The sequence below is a fragment of the Tarenaya hassleriana genome, unplaced genomic scaffold (assembly GCF_000463585.1).
Source record: "Tarenaya hassleriana unplaced genomic scaffold, ASM46358v1 Cleome53, whole genome shotgun sequence".
Lineage (NCBI taxonomy): Eukaryota > Viridiplantae > Streptophyta > Magnoliopsida > Brassicales > Cleomaceae > Tarenaya > Tarenaya hassleriana.
Window position 1 is genome coordinate 263,106 of NW_010967966.1, and position 15,662 is coordinate 278,767.

Below are 15,662 nucleotides of genomic sequence, written 5' to 3' on the forward strand. Positions count from 1 at the left end.
TACTTTGCATATTATGACAATTTAGATCTTATATTTATTTTTTTATCTTAAAAATTCATGTACAATCATATTATCTCCAAAAAAATTTATGCACTAATTTAAATTTTATAGTCATTTTTTATCCTAAAAAATTCTGTACAATTAGATCATCTCCATAAAATTCTCGTACTTTGCATAAATAGATGAAATAATATGACACTCATGTTCCGCTTTATGTGAACAAGATGTGTCACATGGACAAAAACCAATAATATAATGGTTTTTTGTATTGTACTCAGATTCGGGACCGTGATCCTAAATTTTTACGGTTGTGTTAAATATTATCTTGCACGTGTATGATTTTAATTTGACTGTTAAAATGTTTTAAATTCTACTGTGTATTGGAATGAAAATTTCTAAAAAGTCCCATATTTTGGTTTTTGTAATTATATTGTTGCTTTTTGTTTATGTGACATATCCTGTTCACGGAAAGATGTATCAAATTGTACAAGTTTTTTTGATAAAAATGACTATAGGATTTAAATTGACATAATATAAAAAATATAAATTTTTTTGGAGATAATATGATTGTATATGGGTTTTTAAGATAGAAAATGAATATAAGATTTAAATTTTCATAATATGCAAAGTACATGGTTTTTTTTGAGATAATCTAAAAGTGTAGGGTTTTTTAGGATACAAAATAACTATAGGGTTTAAATTGTTATAATATGCAAAGTACAAGGTTAATTTAGAGATAATCTAAAAGTATAGGATTTTTTAGGATAAAAAATCAATATAGAGTTTAAAATTGAGATAAAATGAAAGTATAGGATTTTTTTGGCCATTTATCTATATTTTTTTTGATAATCTAATTAGATAAAAAATTATAAATAATATTTTGAATGGTAGTGGTTTTATTTTGAGTTTTTGGTTTTAGTTTTTAATTTCTGATTTTTGATTTTTGGTTTTTAAATTTTGGATTTTGGTTTTTGTAAATCCAAAAGAAAGTTTTTTAGTTTTTAGTTGATTTTTGTATGATAATGTCTTTCCAAATTTATAAGAAAATTATTTTTATAAAAACTTAATTATCATTTTTTTTTTGTTTTTAGATTTTAAAAACTCCAAAAGTCACTTCCTTTCAAGATTTATAAATTTATATCGTAATGGTTGATTTCAAATCTAGCGATTAGTTAAACAAGTGAACCTTCCATTTACAAAAAAAAAAATACCGATATATATATATATATTTGTAAAAATACCGAGTTTTATATTGCCACTTGACATGGTAAAATAGGAATATAACTAATATAAATTGCACTAGTTTATTCATTAATTAAATTTTCAAACAGAATAATAGCAACAATATCCAGATGCACACTGGTACGTTGGCATATTCCATTGAATAACTCGCGACAAATTGAAACATATGATTATTACTATTTGAACTTCTTAGTATAATCGCGTCCGTGTTATTTAGAACCTAATATTGGAGGCCCCGAAACATTCTAGGGAGTGTCAGTGAGACCAGAAGATGCTAAATTTAAGATTTTGAAAACCTTTCAACATCGCTTGGTACCTCACGTGCCGACGGGTCGGATGAATAATGAAGGCCCGATGTCACGTGACTAGGCGCGTGCACATTCCCTTTGTTTATATCCCACGCGCCCTTTCATTCTCCCCTTGAGCTTTTCTCTCTCTCCGCTCTCTCCTCCATTTCGTCGTCTTCGCCAACGTCTTACCCTAACCCTAACTCTTCCCAACTGCACGACAGACAACAAACTGAAGAGGAGAAGGGTCGAAGAGTGCTACGATCGTGACTAGGGAGCTCTACTTCCTCCTGATTTCCATGGATTCTCAACAGAGCAATCTCTTCGAGACAGCGTCGCAGCCCGACACGGCCGCCGACGCCTACACCTTTTTGGAATTCAATACGCAGGGCGACTCCGAATTCGACTACCCGGAGTTCCGATCACCTACTGCGTGGCCTACGCCGTCTGATTCCCTCTCCATCTCCGACCCCTCAGATCGCGGCGCCGGAGTTACTGCTGGAGATCACCACTCCGAGGCTTCGTCGCATTCTCCGCTGTCTCCTCCGGCGCCTGGAAGTGGCGCGAAGGGGGGACGCGGTGGAGGCGGTGGTGGTAGTAGCAGCAGCCAGGTTGATGCATTGGCGGCGGGGATGGGGAATTTAAACTTTGAGGAGACCGGCGATGATGACGCTTTCGATTATGGAAAAGGGAATTTCACAGAGCACGCATGCAAGTATTGTGGTATCTCGAACCCGGCTTGCGTGGTGAGGTGCAATGTGGCATCTTGTCGGAAGTGGTTCTGCAATTCAAGGGGAAACACATCTGGCTCTCATATTGTCAATCATCTGGTTAGTACATGATATAGGAACGTCGGTTCTCTTAGTTCTTCCTTTATCGCATCCTTTTTGTCTGGAAGTGCTTTATTTTCGGTGCAGTTCAACTAGAAAACTTGAACTAAGAATTGCTGGAGTTAGATATTGAAACTTGGACGTTTGTTCGGTGGCTTGTTTTTTCGTTGTTAAGATTGGTGCAAAGGCTTCTCCAGTTGATCTTGTGGCCTGGAGCATATGTGCTTTGCTATTATTCTAGGTTTTGGTCAAAATACTTGACCTTGTCTATATACTAAATGGGGTTCCTTTCATCGGTTCTTTTAAGGTTCGAGCAAAACACAAGGAAGTTTGTCTCCATAAAGACAGCCCGCTCGGGGAAACAATTCTTGAATGCTACAACTGTGGGTGTCGAAATGTCTTCCTCCTCGGCTTCATTTCAGCAAAGACAGAGAGTGTTGTTGTTCTTCTTTGTAGAGAACCTTGTCTAAATGTAAATGCCCTGAAGGATATGAACTGGGATCTAAGTCAATGGTGTCCTCTGATCGATGATAGGTGTTTCCTGCCGTGGCTTGTGAAGGTTAGTTTCTCTTTCCTCTTCTGTGTTGGTTGGGACTTCTCGTTTATGGCCTACTATAAATTATTGGCTTCTAGGTTCCATCTGAACAAGAACAGTTGAGGGCACGGCAAATCAGTGCACAGCAAATAAACAAGATAGAGGAACTATGGAAGAGCAATCCTGACGCTACTCTTGAAGATCTTGAAAAACCTGGTGTTGATGATGAACCCCAGTCTGTTCAATTGAAGTATGAAGACGCGTATCAGGTAATTAATGAGATTATCTTAAAGGTTCGAGTATCAATTTACTTCATCATGTCAGTGGATAGGTTGAGGTATCTGTTTGTGTTATGTTTTTATAGAATTCATTTGGTCATATCTCGTTCTTCTTTGTGCAGTATCAAAATGTGTTCGCTCCTCTTATCAAGCTTGAAGCAGATTATGACAAAGTAAGGATTGAATCATGCAATTTCCTTTTTTCTCGTCTAACTCAAACACGTGTTTCGTAGTTTTTCTTGTCTTCCTTTTTATAATCTATTTCATATGAAGTTGTAGGAGCTTATCATCTTGTTTATGTTGTAGATGATGAAAGAGTCTCAAAGCAAGGACAATGTCACAGTTCGCTGGGATATTGGTCTTAACAAGAAGCGTATTGCATTTTTTGTGTTCCCAAAGGTGGTTGAAACTTAACTTCTACACATTAAGCTTTGAGCATCACCATAATATGTTAACTTACTTTTGCATGCAGGAGGACAATGAATTGCGTTTAGTGCCAGGTGATGAACTCCGGCTGCGTTATTCAGGAGATGCAGTGCATCCAGCATGGCAGTCAGTTGGACATGTGGTATGGCTTTTTCTTGATTTTATATGGTCTGCTCTGTTAGTGGCAGGAACCTTGAATTGACCTTTTAGTTTCTTATGAATAATTATGTGCTTATTTTTGGTTTTTCAATCACCTTTTCCAGATCAAGCTAACCGCCCAAGAGGAGGTTGCTCTTGAGCTCCGGCCCAATCTGGTGAGTTTAGTGTCATTTTCTGCCTTGCTTTGGCATCAGCTTGTAAACCTATACTTAGCCTTATTTTCTCCTCCATGTAGGGAGTTCCAATTGATGTGAACCATGGGTTTAGCGTTGATTTTGTTTGGAAGAGTACAAGCTTTGACCGGATGCAGGGAGCAATGAAGGCTTTTGCAGTAGATGAAACGAGTGTGAGTGGGTATGATAGTCAACTGAAATCCTAGTTCCGTGCTGTTGATGCCACGCTCTTGTGGTTGCTGTACAATGATTGACCATTGGATTACTACTGTGTTTTTTTCTTGAAGCTATATTTACCACCACTTGCTGGGACATGAAGTTGAGGCTCAGATGGTACGCAACACACTACCTCGTCGTTTTGGAGCACCTGGTTCTCCGGAACTGAATGCTTCTCAGGTGCCATTATTCCCTCGCATCTCAATAGCAAGGCACAACGATATTACGGTTTACAGATCAATCTCTCAGTGGTGAAACCTTCTTAATTAATTGCTTTCATTTTGTGTCTTGGATAGGTTTTTGCGGTGAAGAGTGTCCTTCAAATGCCTATTAGTCTGATTCAAGGCCCTCCTGGTACTGGTAAAACTGTGACTTCTGCGGCAATTGTGTATCACATGGCCAAACAAGGCCAAGGACAGGTAAAGCTGACTTCTATTTCCTGTTGAGATACTTGTTTCAAGTTCTCCACCCCTTGATCTAAAATTTTTTACTGGGCAGGTTCTTGTTTGTGCCCCCAGTAATGTTGCTGTAGACCAACTAGCTGAAAAGATAAGTGCTACTGGTCTGAAGGTGAATAACTTACCTTTATTTTGTAGTTTTTCTACTTAAATTATTAGATGTGATGCCCCTGCTCTTCTTTCTTTTAAGTTGCTATCATCACATGTTTTATGAATATTTTTTGCAAAATCCTTATCAGCTATGCTGCTTTTTATTTTAAAACCTTTCCCTATTCTGGTTTCAGGTTGTTCGACTATGTGCAAAATCAAGGGAAGCTGTAAGTTCTCCCATTGAGCATTTGACCCTTCACTACCAGGTTAGCTAGCATGGTTGGACTTCCGGATTTCTGTCCATGTGTTTTTCTTTCTTCCATCTCAATTGTTTTGGATGACTGCGTACAGGTACGACATCTTGACACATCTGAGAAGAGTGAACTCCATAAGCTGCAGCAATTGAAAGATGAACAAGGTTAGACATGATAATTTAGATTCTTGTTTGTACCAGAGGTTTTCCTATTCTTCATCTGTCTTCCTGTTATTGAGTGTGTGAAAGAGATTTTATTTATTTTGCTGTCTGTCTTCGAACCTCGATGACATTTTTTTGAAGTGTGTCGATCTCTTGCTTTCAATGTACTCTTCTGTTTTTATTGTCAATAGGTGAACTGTCGAGTAGTGATGAGAAGAAATACAAAGCACTTAAACGAGCTACAGAACGTGAGATAACCCAGAGTGCTGATGTCATCTGCTGTACTTGTGTTGGTGCTGGGGATCCTCGGTTGTCAAATTTTAGATTTAGACAGGTTAGCAGCATTTATTTAATTTTAGATCATCTTTATTCTGTGGAAGCTGATGAATCTTTCTGCTCTAATAGGTCCTTATTGACGAGTCTACTCAAGCAACAGAACCTGAGTGTCTTATCCCTTTGGTTCTCGGTGCAAAACAGGTTTTAGGGGATTCTGAAGGAGCGAATTTGTTTTCTTTCTATGTTATCAGTTGCTCACAGAATTTTTTTTTGCATTAGGTTGTTCTTGTCGGCGATCATTGCCAGCTTGGTCCTGTTATTATGTGTAAGAAAGCAGCTCGTGCTGGCTTAGCACAGTCTCTGTTTGAACGGCTTGTGCTGCTTGGTGTTAAACCAATTAGGTTACAGGTGCTGCTTTATTCTCTCTGCTCTTTTTGAGTTTGCATCTTTCACCACTTGGTACTGTAGGAGGATATGTTAATTTGCCAAGGGTCTGTTTGCAGTCTGATGGTGCTGAGAAGCAGGCATTGGACAGAATATGGTATCTTTTACTGTCTAATGGTTTTGCACTTTATTGTTGTGTATTATTAATTTCAGGTTCAATACCGTATGCACCCAGCTTTGTCTGAGTTTCCTTCCAACAGTTTTTATGAAGGCACACTACAGAATGGAGTCACAATCAATGAAAGGCAAACATCAGGGATTGACTTTCCTTGGCCTGTGCCCAATCGTCCCATGTTTTTCTATGTTCAGGTATGAAAGCATTAACTTGGGATCAGTTCAGAATGATCCATCTGATCCAAGGACTACTGATTTGAACTGTCATGGCTATTTTACTTTACAGTTGGGACAAGAGGAGATCAGTGCTAGTGGAACATCGTACCTGAATCGAACTGAGGCCGCTAATGTTGAGAAGATTGTGACCACTTTCTTAAAGAGTGGAGTGGTTCCTGGCCAGGTTTGTCCACTAGGATTATTTACGGATACTACATGGATTCTTTGGTATCTGTCAAGGTTTTTAAATCATATTCATTGTTATCAGATTGGAGTTATAACCCCATATGAGGGACAGAGAGCGTACATTGTTAATTACATGTCAAGAAATGGTGCTCTCAGACAGCAACTTTACAAGGAAATTGAGGTACTATTGAGGTCTGTTTAAAAAATTAATTGAATCTTGCCCTTCATTTGTTAACAAGTTCTAATAATAACAGGTTGCGAGTGTTGATTCTTTTCAAGGGAGGGAAAAAGATTACATCATATTGTCCTGTGTGAGAAGCAATGAACATCAGGTTTGTGGGTGCTCTTTGTTTATAAAGCTCTGAATTATGTTTTTGTTTTTAATCAAGTTCAAGTTTTCTGTGTACCTTCTCTATACCATTATTTGTGTGTGTTGTGTTGCTTCTGGGAGAGGGAGACGCAATTTAGCACTTGGTAACTCCTGATTCTATGCTTTTAGGGCATTGGATTCCTTAATGATCCTCGGAGGCTGAATGTTGCCCTTACCCGAGCTCGTTATGGGATTGTTATTCTTGGAAACCCTAAGGTTCTTAGCAAACAACCACTGTGGAATGGCTTGCTGACACATTACAAGGTATTCTTTCTTTTGGCAGAAAAATTCTTTTGATAGATTGTTCGGTCTTCTACTGTGCTGCTCATTGGTACCATCTTTTGTTGCTAGAGCTTTCAGACGTACTCCTGGAGCTTCGAACTGAGTGAATAATACAAATGCATATTGTGTTAGTTGATACTAATTTGAGCAAATTTGCGTAATTTTCTTGAATGTCTAGGAACATGAGTGCTTGGTTGAGGGACCTCTGAATAATTTGAAACAGAGCATGGTGCAATTTCAGAAACCAAGAAAGGTATTAAATGAATTATGAATCCAATTTTCATCATCATTTCTTTAAGAGCTGATATTCAGAAAGCAATTTATATTCATTCCCTTTTCAACTGGTTGCCAGATTTACAGTGACCGGAGACTGTTTTATGGTGGTGGGGCTGGAATCATAGGAAACGGTAATTTTGGTGGTGTTAACTCGGGTAACCCTAATGCTGACAGGAGAGGTGGTCGTGGAAGGGGTATGTGACTGGTAGTTTTCTGCTGATTTTGGTTCTCCTTGACTATGAATATGAACTCCTGTTCTATTGTGTCAATTTTTCCTTGATCTTGTCAGCTGCTGGATCTTATCTGCCTCCTGGCCCTGCTAACGGTGTTAGACCTGGACTCCACCCAACTGGATATCCAATGCCTAGGGTACCACTTCCGCCATTTCCTGGTGGTCTGCCTTCTCAGCCATACGCCATTCCAGTGCGTGGGCCTGGAAATCACGGTTTTGGTGCTGGGCGTGGAAATCCAATCAGCAGTCACCTTCCTCACCAACAAGTGTCCCAGCAAAATGTTGGGACTATTGGCCCTAGTTTTAACTTTTCTCTGGAGAGTCCAAATAGCCAGCCTTCTGCGGGTGGACCACTAACTCAACCTGCATACGTAAATAATGTCCGTATCTCTGTTTCAAGTTCATGTCTATTCATTCAGTTGTATTCTCAACATATCTTTTCATGACTTTTGTTGTCTGTCCAGGGAAGCCAGATCTTCAGAGATGAATTTTCTATGGGCGGCATATCTCAGGTTTTGTCTCACCTGGAACTTCTACTGGACCTCTTTTTTTTGTGTGTTATTTGCTACGTAGGTATTCTGCGTGTTGTATTTGTGTTTATTATTCTATTGTTCTTCTATTGCAACTGCTGTCAGGATTTCTTGGGTGATGACGTTAAGAGCCAGGGATCTCATGTTCCATACAATGTGGCTGACTTTTCTGCGCAGGTATTCTGTTAGTAATGTGAACAATTCGGTCAATACTGTGCTAAATTGCAACCGCTCCATCTATACCAAAGATTGGGAAGAGGGGCTTTCGGGTTTTGCTGCTTTGTGACTGATACTCTCTCTCTTCTGTTTGGCTAAATATTTAGCTAGCTTTCTAAACCATAATTGTGTTGAACTGTTTATAGGGCTCACAGGGTGGATATGCTGTTGATTATGCCACACAAGGAGCCCATGGGGCATTTGCTGGGAACTTCCTAAACCAGAATTCTCAAGATGGTTGTTCTCGTTTTGGTGGAGGAAATGATTTCATGTCCCAGGTGATTCACTGTGATCTCACTTGGTTAACAATGAGCCTTATGGTTGTTTACCTTTCTCTGGGCTTTCTTTGTTTTGGCAGGAGTACATGGCACATGGGTCACAAGGTCTTTTTACCCAGGCTGGCTTTCCCAATGCCTCACAGGATAATGTCCAGCAGAATCAATATGGTGTGAGCAATCCTAGCCATCTTCAGTCTCAGGTCTAAACTGAAGAATGCTATTGTTGCCGAGTTATATACCAGACAATTTATTTATCTCACTTAACGGTGTTGCCGTTAATCTGAATTATTATGCACACCTGTTCTGCTGAAAATGGTACTTACAGGTCTATGTACCTTTGTTTCAGGGCGTGCTAAATTCACTCTACTCACAGCCTTTCTCACACTACAAAATGCACCCACTGAACCTTTCTGCTTCGCAGCAGTCTCAGCCTGGCCAGGGCTCTCAGAATCCGAAACTTCCCTACGATGGCTGAGGTGACAAACGTGACTTGGATGCAAATGGGTTATGGTCTTTGCAATTCAGCAACTTGATTTTTTGCTGTCTCGTGCTCCAACAAACGCCCTGTTACGGGTGTTTGCAAGGTCAGCCTGGTTCTGTGCCTTTTTTACCACCCTTGATAGAGATTTTATTCTCCTCTTGGAAATAACTCTTTTGGGAGTAGTGAGAGACTATGCTCGCAAACCCTTAAAAGAGGGGGGGAAAGGAACACGGGATGCAAAACAAGGGCTGACAAAGACAAGGGAATAACCCTATTACCTGAAATTTTACGTGGCGGCTTGGGAGAAGAGAAGGAATATGATGATGGTATGGGGGGAAGAGATCATTACAGGACATGAGTTAGCCGAAAGGGGTTAGGTCCATACGAAGGAAAGAGGCTCTGTAGCTATAGCCACCAATACACAATGTTGTTTTTCGGCTAAATAATAGGAGTTTTGTCATAAGAACCAGCATTTTGGCATATGCATATTACAAGGGCGTTCTCGAGGGACACCAAGAACAGAAAGATGCAGATAGCGAGAAACTAACGAACATTTAGGAAATCTTCAACCTAAGGCTTATGGGCCGACATTATTTGGTTTTACTATTTACTATATATTTGATTTTTTTTTCCTTTAAAATTCGAACAGAAAATCGTAAAATGGTTTCACGGCGTACTTGCCCGTCCTCTTAATATTTTAATGTGTGTCAATATTACAAGTTTCGATATATCCAATTTTTTTGGACGATGATTCATGGCAAAAGGCTCAACTGCTAGATATTCAAAATGTGATGAATGATTTCTAGCTGAACAAATAATGTACTAGTGGTGGACGTTTTAAAAGGGGTTTGGGAGTACCTCGTTTAGCAAACAAATATCCGAGATATACCTAAGATTGAGTGGTTTAACCGGTAAAAAAGTGAATAAAAGTGAATAAAGCTCTTTTTCAATATGAATTCGAATCTTTACTTGGGAAAAGTATTCACATAGACTTTTCCATTTTTCTAGGAGATGTAGTCGGAACAAAAGTCCGGTGAACTTTTAGATTATTAAAAAAAAACTATCTGAGGTATTTGAATATTAACGATGATGTGACCGGATATAAGAATGGTGAGATTTCGAACCCCGGATTCAGATTCGGATTACATTAAATGTATCATCTGACCAGCAATTTCCAAAAAGACCCAAAAGGGGTAGTCCCGTAATTATGTTTTATTATATGTAATATATTAATTTTAATATTTTTTCGGTTTAATAATCGGATAAAATATAAGTGAAAAAAGGCTAAAATACGAGACTAAAAAGAATAGTATTATTTTTTTTATTGTCTATGGTACATTACAGCTGTGCATATTATTTAAGCGTAGCTTCGACTCCATAACAGTCCCTCTCTCTCTCTCTCAAGAAAATAGACGGAGAGAGACGATCTCTTGACTCACACCGGAAGATCCAACCATCGTCAAAAGAAAAATCTCCTTTATTTTCTCTCTAGTTTTCTCACTTGCCAAACAGGGTTCGCTCCTTTTCACTCTCTCCTCGCCTTTTCCATTTTCCTTCAATTATTTACTCAGTCCTTTCTTTTCTTAGCGTCTCTCGGAATTCCTGTGACCCGACTCATGACTCTTTTTTTCTTGTAATATCTGATATTTACTACTTCCTCTTTCATCGAATTTTGGTTCTGATTTTCTGTTTGCGGTGTTGCAGAAGGTAATTTGCTCTGATTTTACATGAGAAAACGCATTCGCCGGTGAAATTCCGGGCAGGGGATAGTTTTGAAGTTAGATTAGTTTCTTCTCTAAAAGAACCAACCTTATCGATCGAGTTTCGTGGGCAGGTGTCTTTTGGTTTTCTGAATTGAGATTTGACTGGTTTTACTTCCGTCGGTGATGCTCGGACACCTGTTCTTGTGTGCCCTTCTGTTGCATGTATATGGAACCGCGCTCTGTCTTAGCTCATCGAGCTACAGGGTCACTGAGGTAGGGAGGCAAGTGGATCAAACCAGATCTAGACATTTCAGTTCCGGGGGTTGGGTGAATTGTCAAGACCTAGAGGGTGTTGGATCATTGGATACGACGTGCACGCTGAATTCAAATCTGCGTTTTAATTCTGATATTTATGTGAATGGAACGGGAAGTCTAAAGATACTTGCCCATGTCTTGGTTGAGTGCCCATTTGAAGGATGTATGATTACCTTTAATGTGTCTGGAAATATTCATGTGGGTCAGTCAGCCGGTATAGTTGCTGGTTCCGTGGTTCTTTCTGGTACCAATTTGACAGTAGAGAGCAATTCCTCTGTCTATACAACGGCATTGGGTGGACCGCCTCCTTCACAGACCAGTGGAACACCGGTTGGTTATGATGGAGCTGGTGGAGGGCATGGAGGAAGGGGGGCTTCCTGCGTGAAAAGCAAAAAGTCAAGTTTCTGGGGCGGTGATGTTTATGCATGGTCGACTTTGGATAAACCGTGGAGCTATGGGAGCAAAGGCGGTGGTACGTCAGCTACAAAGAAAACGGGGGGTAATGGTGGTGGTCGCATCAAACTCCAATTTAAGGACACGATATACTTAAATGGAACGGTTGCTTCTGATGGTGGTGACAGAGGGGAGGATGGAGGTGGAGGGTCTGGGGGAAGCATCCATGCTCTTGCAGTGAAGCTGTAAGTTCATGCTACCTCTTTCAACTTGTCTCATAGCAGTTCAGAGAAAAATAAGCATAGTTGTGTTCTTTTCTTACTAAGGAAATATGAATCACTGTTACAGTTTTTAGATTTGTCATAACAAAATTTTGTAGGCAATTAATGAGAAGGGACTGACTAGAATTTTTCACTGCCAATAAACCAAGGGATTTTGGTTGGACTTGCTAATTTCACTTCATCTGATTTTTCTCATGTCTTTTGAATCTGTAGAAAGGGTTTTGGAACAATATCTTCCACAGGTGGGAGGGGATGGGGTGGAGGTGGTGGAGGGAGGATCTGTCTGGACTGCTACAGCATACAAGAAGATATTAAAGTTACTGTACATGGTTGGCATTGATCTCATCCTTGCTTAAATTTCAGTTCTTATTCAAGTCATGTAGATTTCATACAGTACTATGTAACTTGTCTCTCTTTTCCACTAACAGATATGAGTTTGCTGAATTCTTGATGCAACTCAGTGGTTTGCGGTTTTCTGAAGTAAATCACCCTTTGTTACCAAGAAACTCGATAATGTCCTTTCTTATATCTTATGGATATGTCCTCCGTCTTAGGCCGCATATTGACTATTCTTAATGTGTCATCTGCATTCAAGTAGATGGTGTAGAATGAGATGATGTTCAAGCTAAGGCATGTGATGTTCTTGTGTTTGATGCCAGGTGGTTCAAGTATTGGGTGCCCTGAGAATGCTGGAGCAGCTGGTACATACTTCAATGCAAATTTGGTTAGTTTGAGGGTTGGAAATGACAACATGACTACAGAGACAGAGACTCCTTTGCTTGATTTTCCTACAAGGCCTCTTTGGTCAAACATTTACGTGGAGAACAATGCAAAAGTTTTGGTACCTCTGCTTTGGACCAGAATGCAGGTTATATAATTTGTTGAATCTTTTTTCATTGTCCTTGTTCTTTTATGATCCAGTAACACTCTTGTTAATCTGAGTACCCTCTAAATTTTTTTTTCATAATGATTCTCTTGTTAATCTGACAACATGATTACAGAGATGGCGTAACTCTCTTGCTTTCCATGGATATTATTATTGTTATTTTTATTTAGCTGACCTTTGTTTGGTTTTCTGATTGATGTTTGCTTTTAAATAGAAACTTCCTCAATCTTTTTCTTGAAGTATGCAATTTGATGGTGCATTCCTTCTGATATCAATACAACTTTCTGATTGTGAAGGTCAGAGGTCAGATCAGTCTATATCGTGGAAGCAGCATTGTCTTTGGGTTATCTAATTTTCCCATTTCAGAATTTGAGCTTGTCGCAGAAGAACTTTTGATGAGTGATTCCATTATCAAGGCATGTTACGAAGGAAAACCTCAGTGTCAATCTCTCCCTCTCTCTACATTTTCTTTACTTTTATCTTTTTTTTTTCTTGTTGTCTCCCTGTTCCTCTTCTTCTGTTTTTTCTTTGCTATTAATTGATATTTTTCTCTCATTGAAGGTTTTTGGTGCATTTCGAGTGGTTACAAAGATGCTGCTTATGTTGAACTCTATGATTCAAATTGATGGCGAAGGAAATACTGTTGTGACTTCCTCTATCCTTGAAGTCCGTAATCTTGCAGTTCTAACGGTAAGACTGCAAATTGTATCATTGTCTTGTTCTTCAGCTGGTTGGAAGTGGAACTCTTTGTAACTCCTCCTCCTTGCAGAAAAATTCCGTCATTACTTCTAATGCTAATTTGGGCGTATACGGCCAAGGGATGTTGAAGCTGACTGGCTTAGGGGATGCAATTAAAGGCCAGCGACTTTCTTTATCACAGTTTTACAACATAACTGTAAGACATTAATATGCTAACATAATAAGGATTTCTTTTTTTGACTTTCCTATTTTACTGTAATATCATGTGATTCATATTTCTGCATTTCTTTTATGAGTGTTTATTTGCTGTATTATGTGAAACATTTTGTGTTCTATTTGATGGGATCCATTCAACAACTTGTCACATCTGTAGGTCGGACCAGGTTCTTTACTTCAGGCACCACTTAATGATGATGCAAGCAGAAATGCGTGAGTATGAATTCCTGTACCGTTATATCATCTCTGAGAAGTTTCTCAGTGCTGAACTTGAATGTCAGAATGTTTTTAGTTCTATAAAGTATAAAGTTATGTTTCTCTCTACAGCGTTACTCAGACCCTTTGCGAGAGCAGTACATGCCCAATAGACTTAATAAGTCCTCCAGATGATTGCCATGTCAATTATACACTGTCCTTTTCCCTTCAGGTAAGACCCATAAATTTTGTACATATGGTGAAATAGATTTTGTGTTGTGTACACTATTGTACATATGTCGAAAAGGATCAGGAGTGGTATAAATGAGTAAGAGAAGAAGTGAAGATATTTTTTAGGAGAAGATGGTAATAGGAATGGCATTGGTTCTACCAGATGAATTTTTTTTCTTTCAACCTGCTTTTTTATTTAATGGTGCTATATAGAAAATTATTTTTCTCAATTGGAATTTATTCTAAAATTAGAAATCCTGCCTTTGATGCTTTCATTCATGAACATAAGAGACTGCTTTCTATATAAAATTTTATTTCTAACTGTTGAACCTTCTTGATAATTCTGAGAAAGTGTTACACTTCCAGATATGTCGCGTTGAAGACATTCTTGTGAGTGGCCTTGTCAAAGGAAGTATAATCCAAATTCACAGGGCAAGGACAGTCGTAATTGCTAATGATGGTTTGATATCTTCATCTGGGTTAGGTATTTAATTCAAAAACTTCTTGTAGATGGTGATTTGTCTTTTTGCTGCTGCAGGTTTCTCTGTGTTTGAACCTTCCTAGCATTTTGAACAAGATTAATGTACTTTCTGCTTCTAATACTTAGAAGATTCCCATGACAGGTTGCAGTGGTGGCATTGGAAAGGGGCATTATTCAAATGGGGCTGGTAGTGGTGCTGGGCATGGAGGGAGAGGGGGCTCAGGTTTTTTCAATGGAAGAGTCTGCAATGGTGGTCATACTTACGGGGATCCTGACTTTCCCTGTGAGCTTGGCAGTGGGGCTGAGGGTCCAGATAAATCATATAGGGATGTGATTGGCGGAGGGATGATTGGTAAGTGCTATTACAGTTCACTTGTGAAACTAGGTATTCTTCGTGTTTTTGTATGTAACTTTCTCTTAATCATATTTTTCTGAGGAGCCAAAAGCCAATTATTCACTTTTAACTATCTGTATATTTATTTGACATTTCTGTCACATTCATTGGTTTATTTTCCACTTTTTTCATTTTCAGTAATTGGTTCCATCCATTTTCCCCTGTCCATACTTAATCTGCATGGATCTCTAAGTGCTGATGGACAAAGCTTTGGAAAGGCAATATCAAGCCGCAATGGATATTTGGTCGGTGGACTTGGTGGAGGATCTGGTGGGACAATTCTTCTTTTCCTTCAGATGCTTGAACTCTCAAAAAATTCATCTCTGTCAGTTCGAGGGGGCAATGGTGGTCCTCTCGGAGGTGGTGGCGGTGGAGGTGGGAGAGTTCATTTTCACTGGGACATGATACACATTGGTGACGAGTATTTTCCTGTTGCAACTATTAAGGGTTCAATTGACAGTAGGTATGCAGTATTATCATGATAAATGCGTCTGTTATCTTTTCATGCTTTCTAGTATCATGAGTGGACTATAGAGATGCACAATGCTTCGCAGGTAATTAATTACTTGTCTTCCGATTTCCGCAGAGGAGGTGCAGGAGAAAATGGGGGTCGTTTCGGGGAAGAGGGCACAATTACTGGGAAAAAGTGTCCAAAGGGACTCTATGGTACATATTGCCTTGTAAGTTTTTAGCCTATTTTGCCATAGTTGCTAGACACTGGCGATTGCAGCAATTTAGAGGTCCTAGCCATTTCCATATCCCCTCATTCCAGCAAAAAAAAAAAAGTCACAAAATAGGCAGACTGGAACCAAAACTCTTTCGGATCATCTTTGCATAACTCTGTCTTGTGTGAATGCC

At 39.2% G+C, this 15,662-nt stretch overlaps 2 protein-coding genes across 9 annotated transcripts in view; both read left to right on the top strand.

Moving 5' to 3' along the window:
* The first annotated feature begins 1,669 nt into the window (after positions 1–1,669).
* On the top strand, positions 1,670–9,711 carry LOC104798343 (regulator of nonsense transcripts 1 homolog). Of its 3 annotated transcripts, none has more exons than XM_010520376.2 (30): positions 1,670–2,359; positions 2,667–2,918; positions 2,993–3,163; positions 3,295–3,345; positions 3,479–3,571; positions 3,645–3,740; positions 3,862–3,912; positions 3,993–4,111; positions 4,218–4,326; positions 4,443–4,565; positions 4,645–4,716; positions 4,889–4,960; positions 5,046–5,112; positions 5,301–5,443; positions 5,515–5,586; positions 5,665–5,793; positions 5,889–5,926; positions 6,030–6,138; positions 6,230–6,343; positions 6,428–6,526; positions 6,600–6,677; positions 6,845–6,979; positions 7,176–7,250; positions 7,350–7,467; positions 7,563–7,885; positions 7,970–8,017; positions 8,141–8,212; positions 8,398–8,529; positions 8,610–8,729; positions 8,876–9,711. In XM_010520376.2, exons 1-30 carry the CDS (start codon positions 1,829–1,831, stop codon positions 9,002–9,004), a joined length of 3,741 nt encoding a protein of 1,246 aa, XP_010518678.1. In that variant the 5' UTR covers positions 1,670–1,828; the 3' UTR covers positions 9,005–9,711. The 3 variants fall into 3 exon arrangements, 2 of the variants coding, with proteins under 2 accessions (XP_010518678.1, XP_010518677.1); XR_769416.2 differs by lacking the exon at positions 5,889–5,926 and having other exon boundaries at positions 1,829–2,359; positions 5,983–6,138; positions 8,876–9,113; positions 9,194–9,711; XM_010520375.2 differs by lacking the exon at positions 5,889–5,926 and having other exon boundaries at positions 5,983–6,138.
* A 696-nt stretch (positions 9,712–10,407) lies between these two features.
* The window catches only part of LOC104798344, a 9,241-nt gene continuing 3,986 nt past the window's right edge, over positions 10,408–15,662 (top strand). For 2 of the 6 annotated variants that reach the window (XR_769417.2, XM_010520381.2), the window contains exons 1-13: positions 10,408–10,523; positions 10,715–11,666; positions 11,916–12,031; positions 12,362–12,570; positions 12,885–13,004; positions 13,150–13,278; positions 13,358–13,483; positions 13,661–13,716; positions 13,831–13,930; positions 14,296–14,413; positions 14,553–14,762; positions 14,943–15,267; positions 15,391–15,484. Coding sequence is in view for 5 of the 6 variants with exons in the window: in XM_010520381.2 (XP_010518683.1) it covers positions 10,897–11,666; positions 11,916–12,031; positions 12,362–12,570; positions 12,885–13,004; positions 13,150–13,278; positions 13,358–13,483; positions 13,661–13,716; positions 13,831–13,930; positions 14,296–14,413; positions 14,553–14,762; positions 14,943–15,267; positions 15,391–15,484 (2,373 nt within the window). In the remaining variant the exon portion in view is untranslated. The other 4 variants (XM_010520379.2, XM_010520377.2, XM_010520380.2 and 1 more) reach the window with 4 other exon arrangements.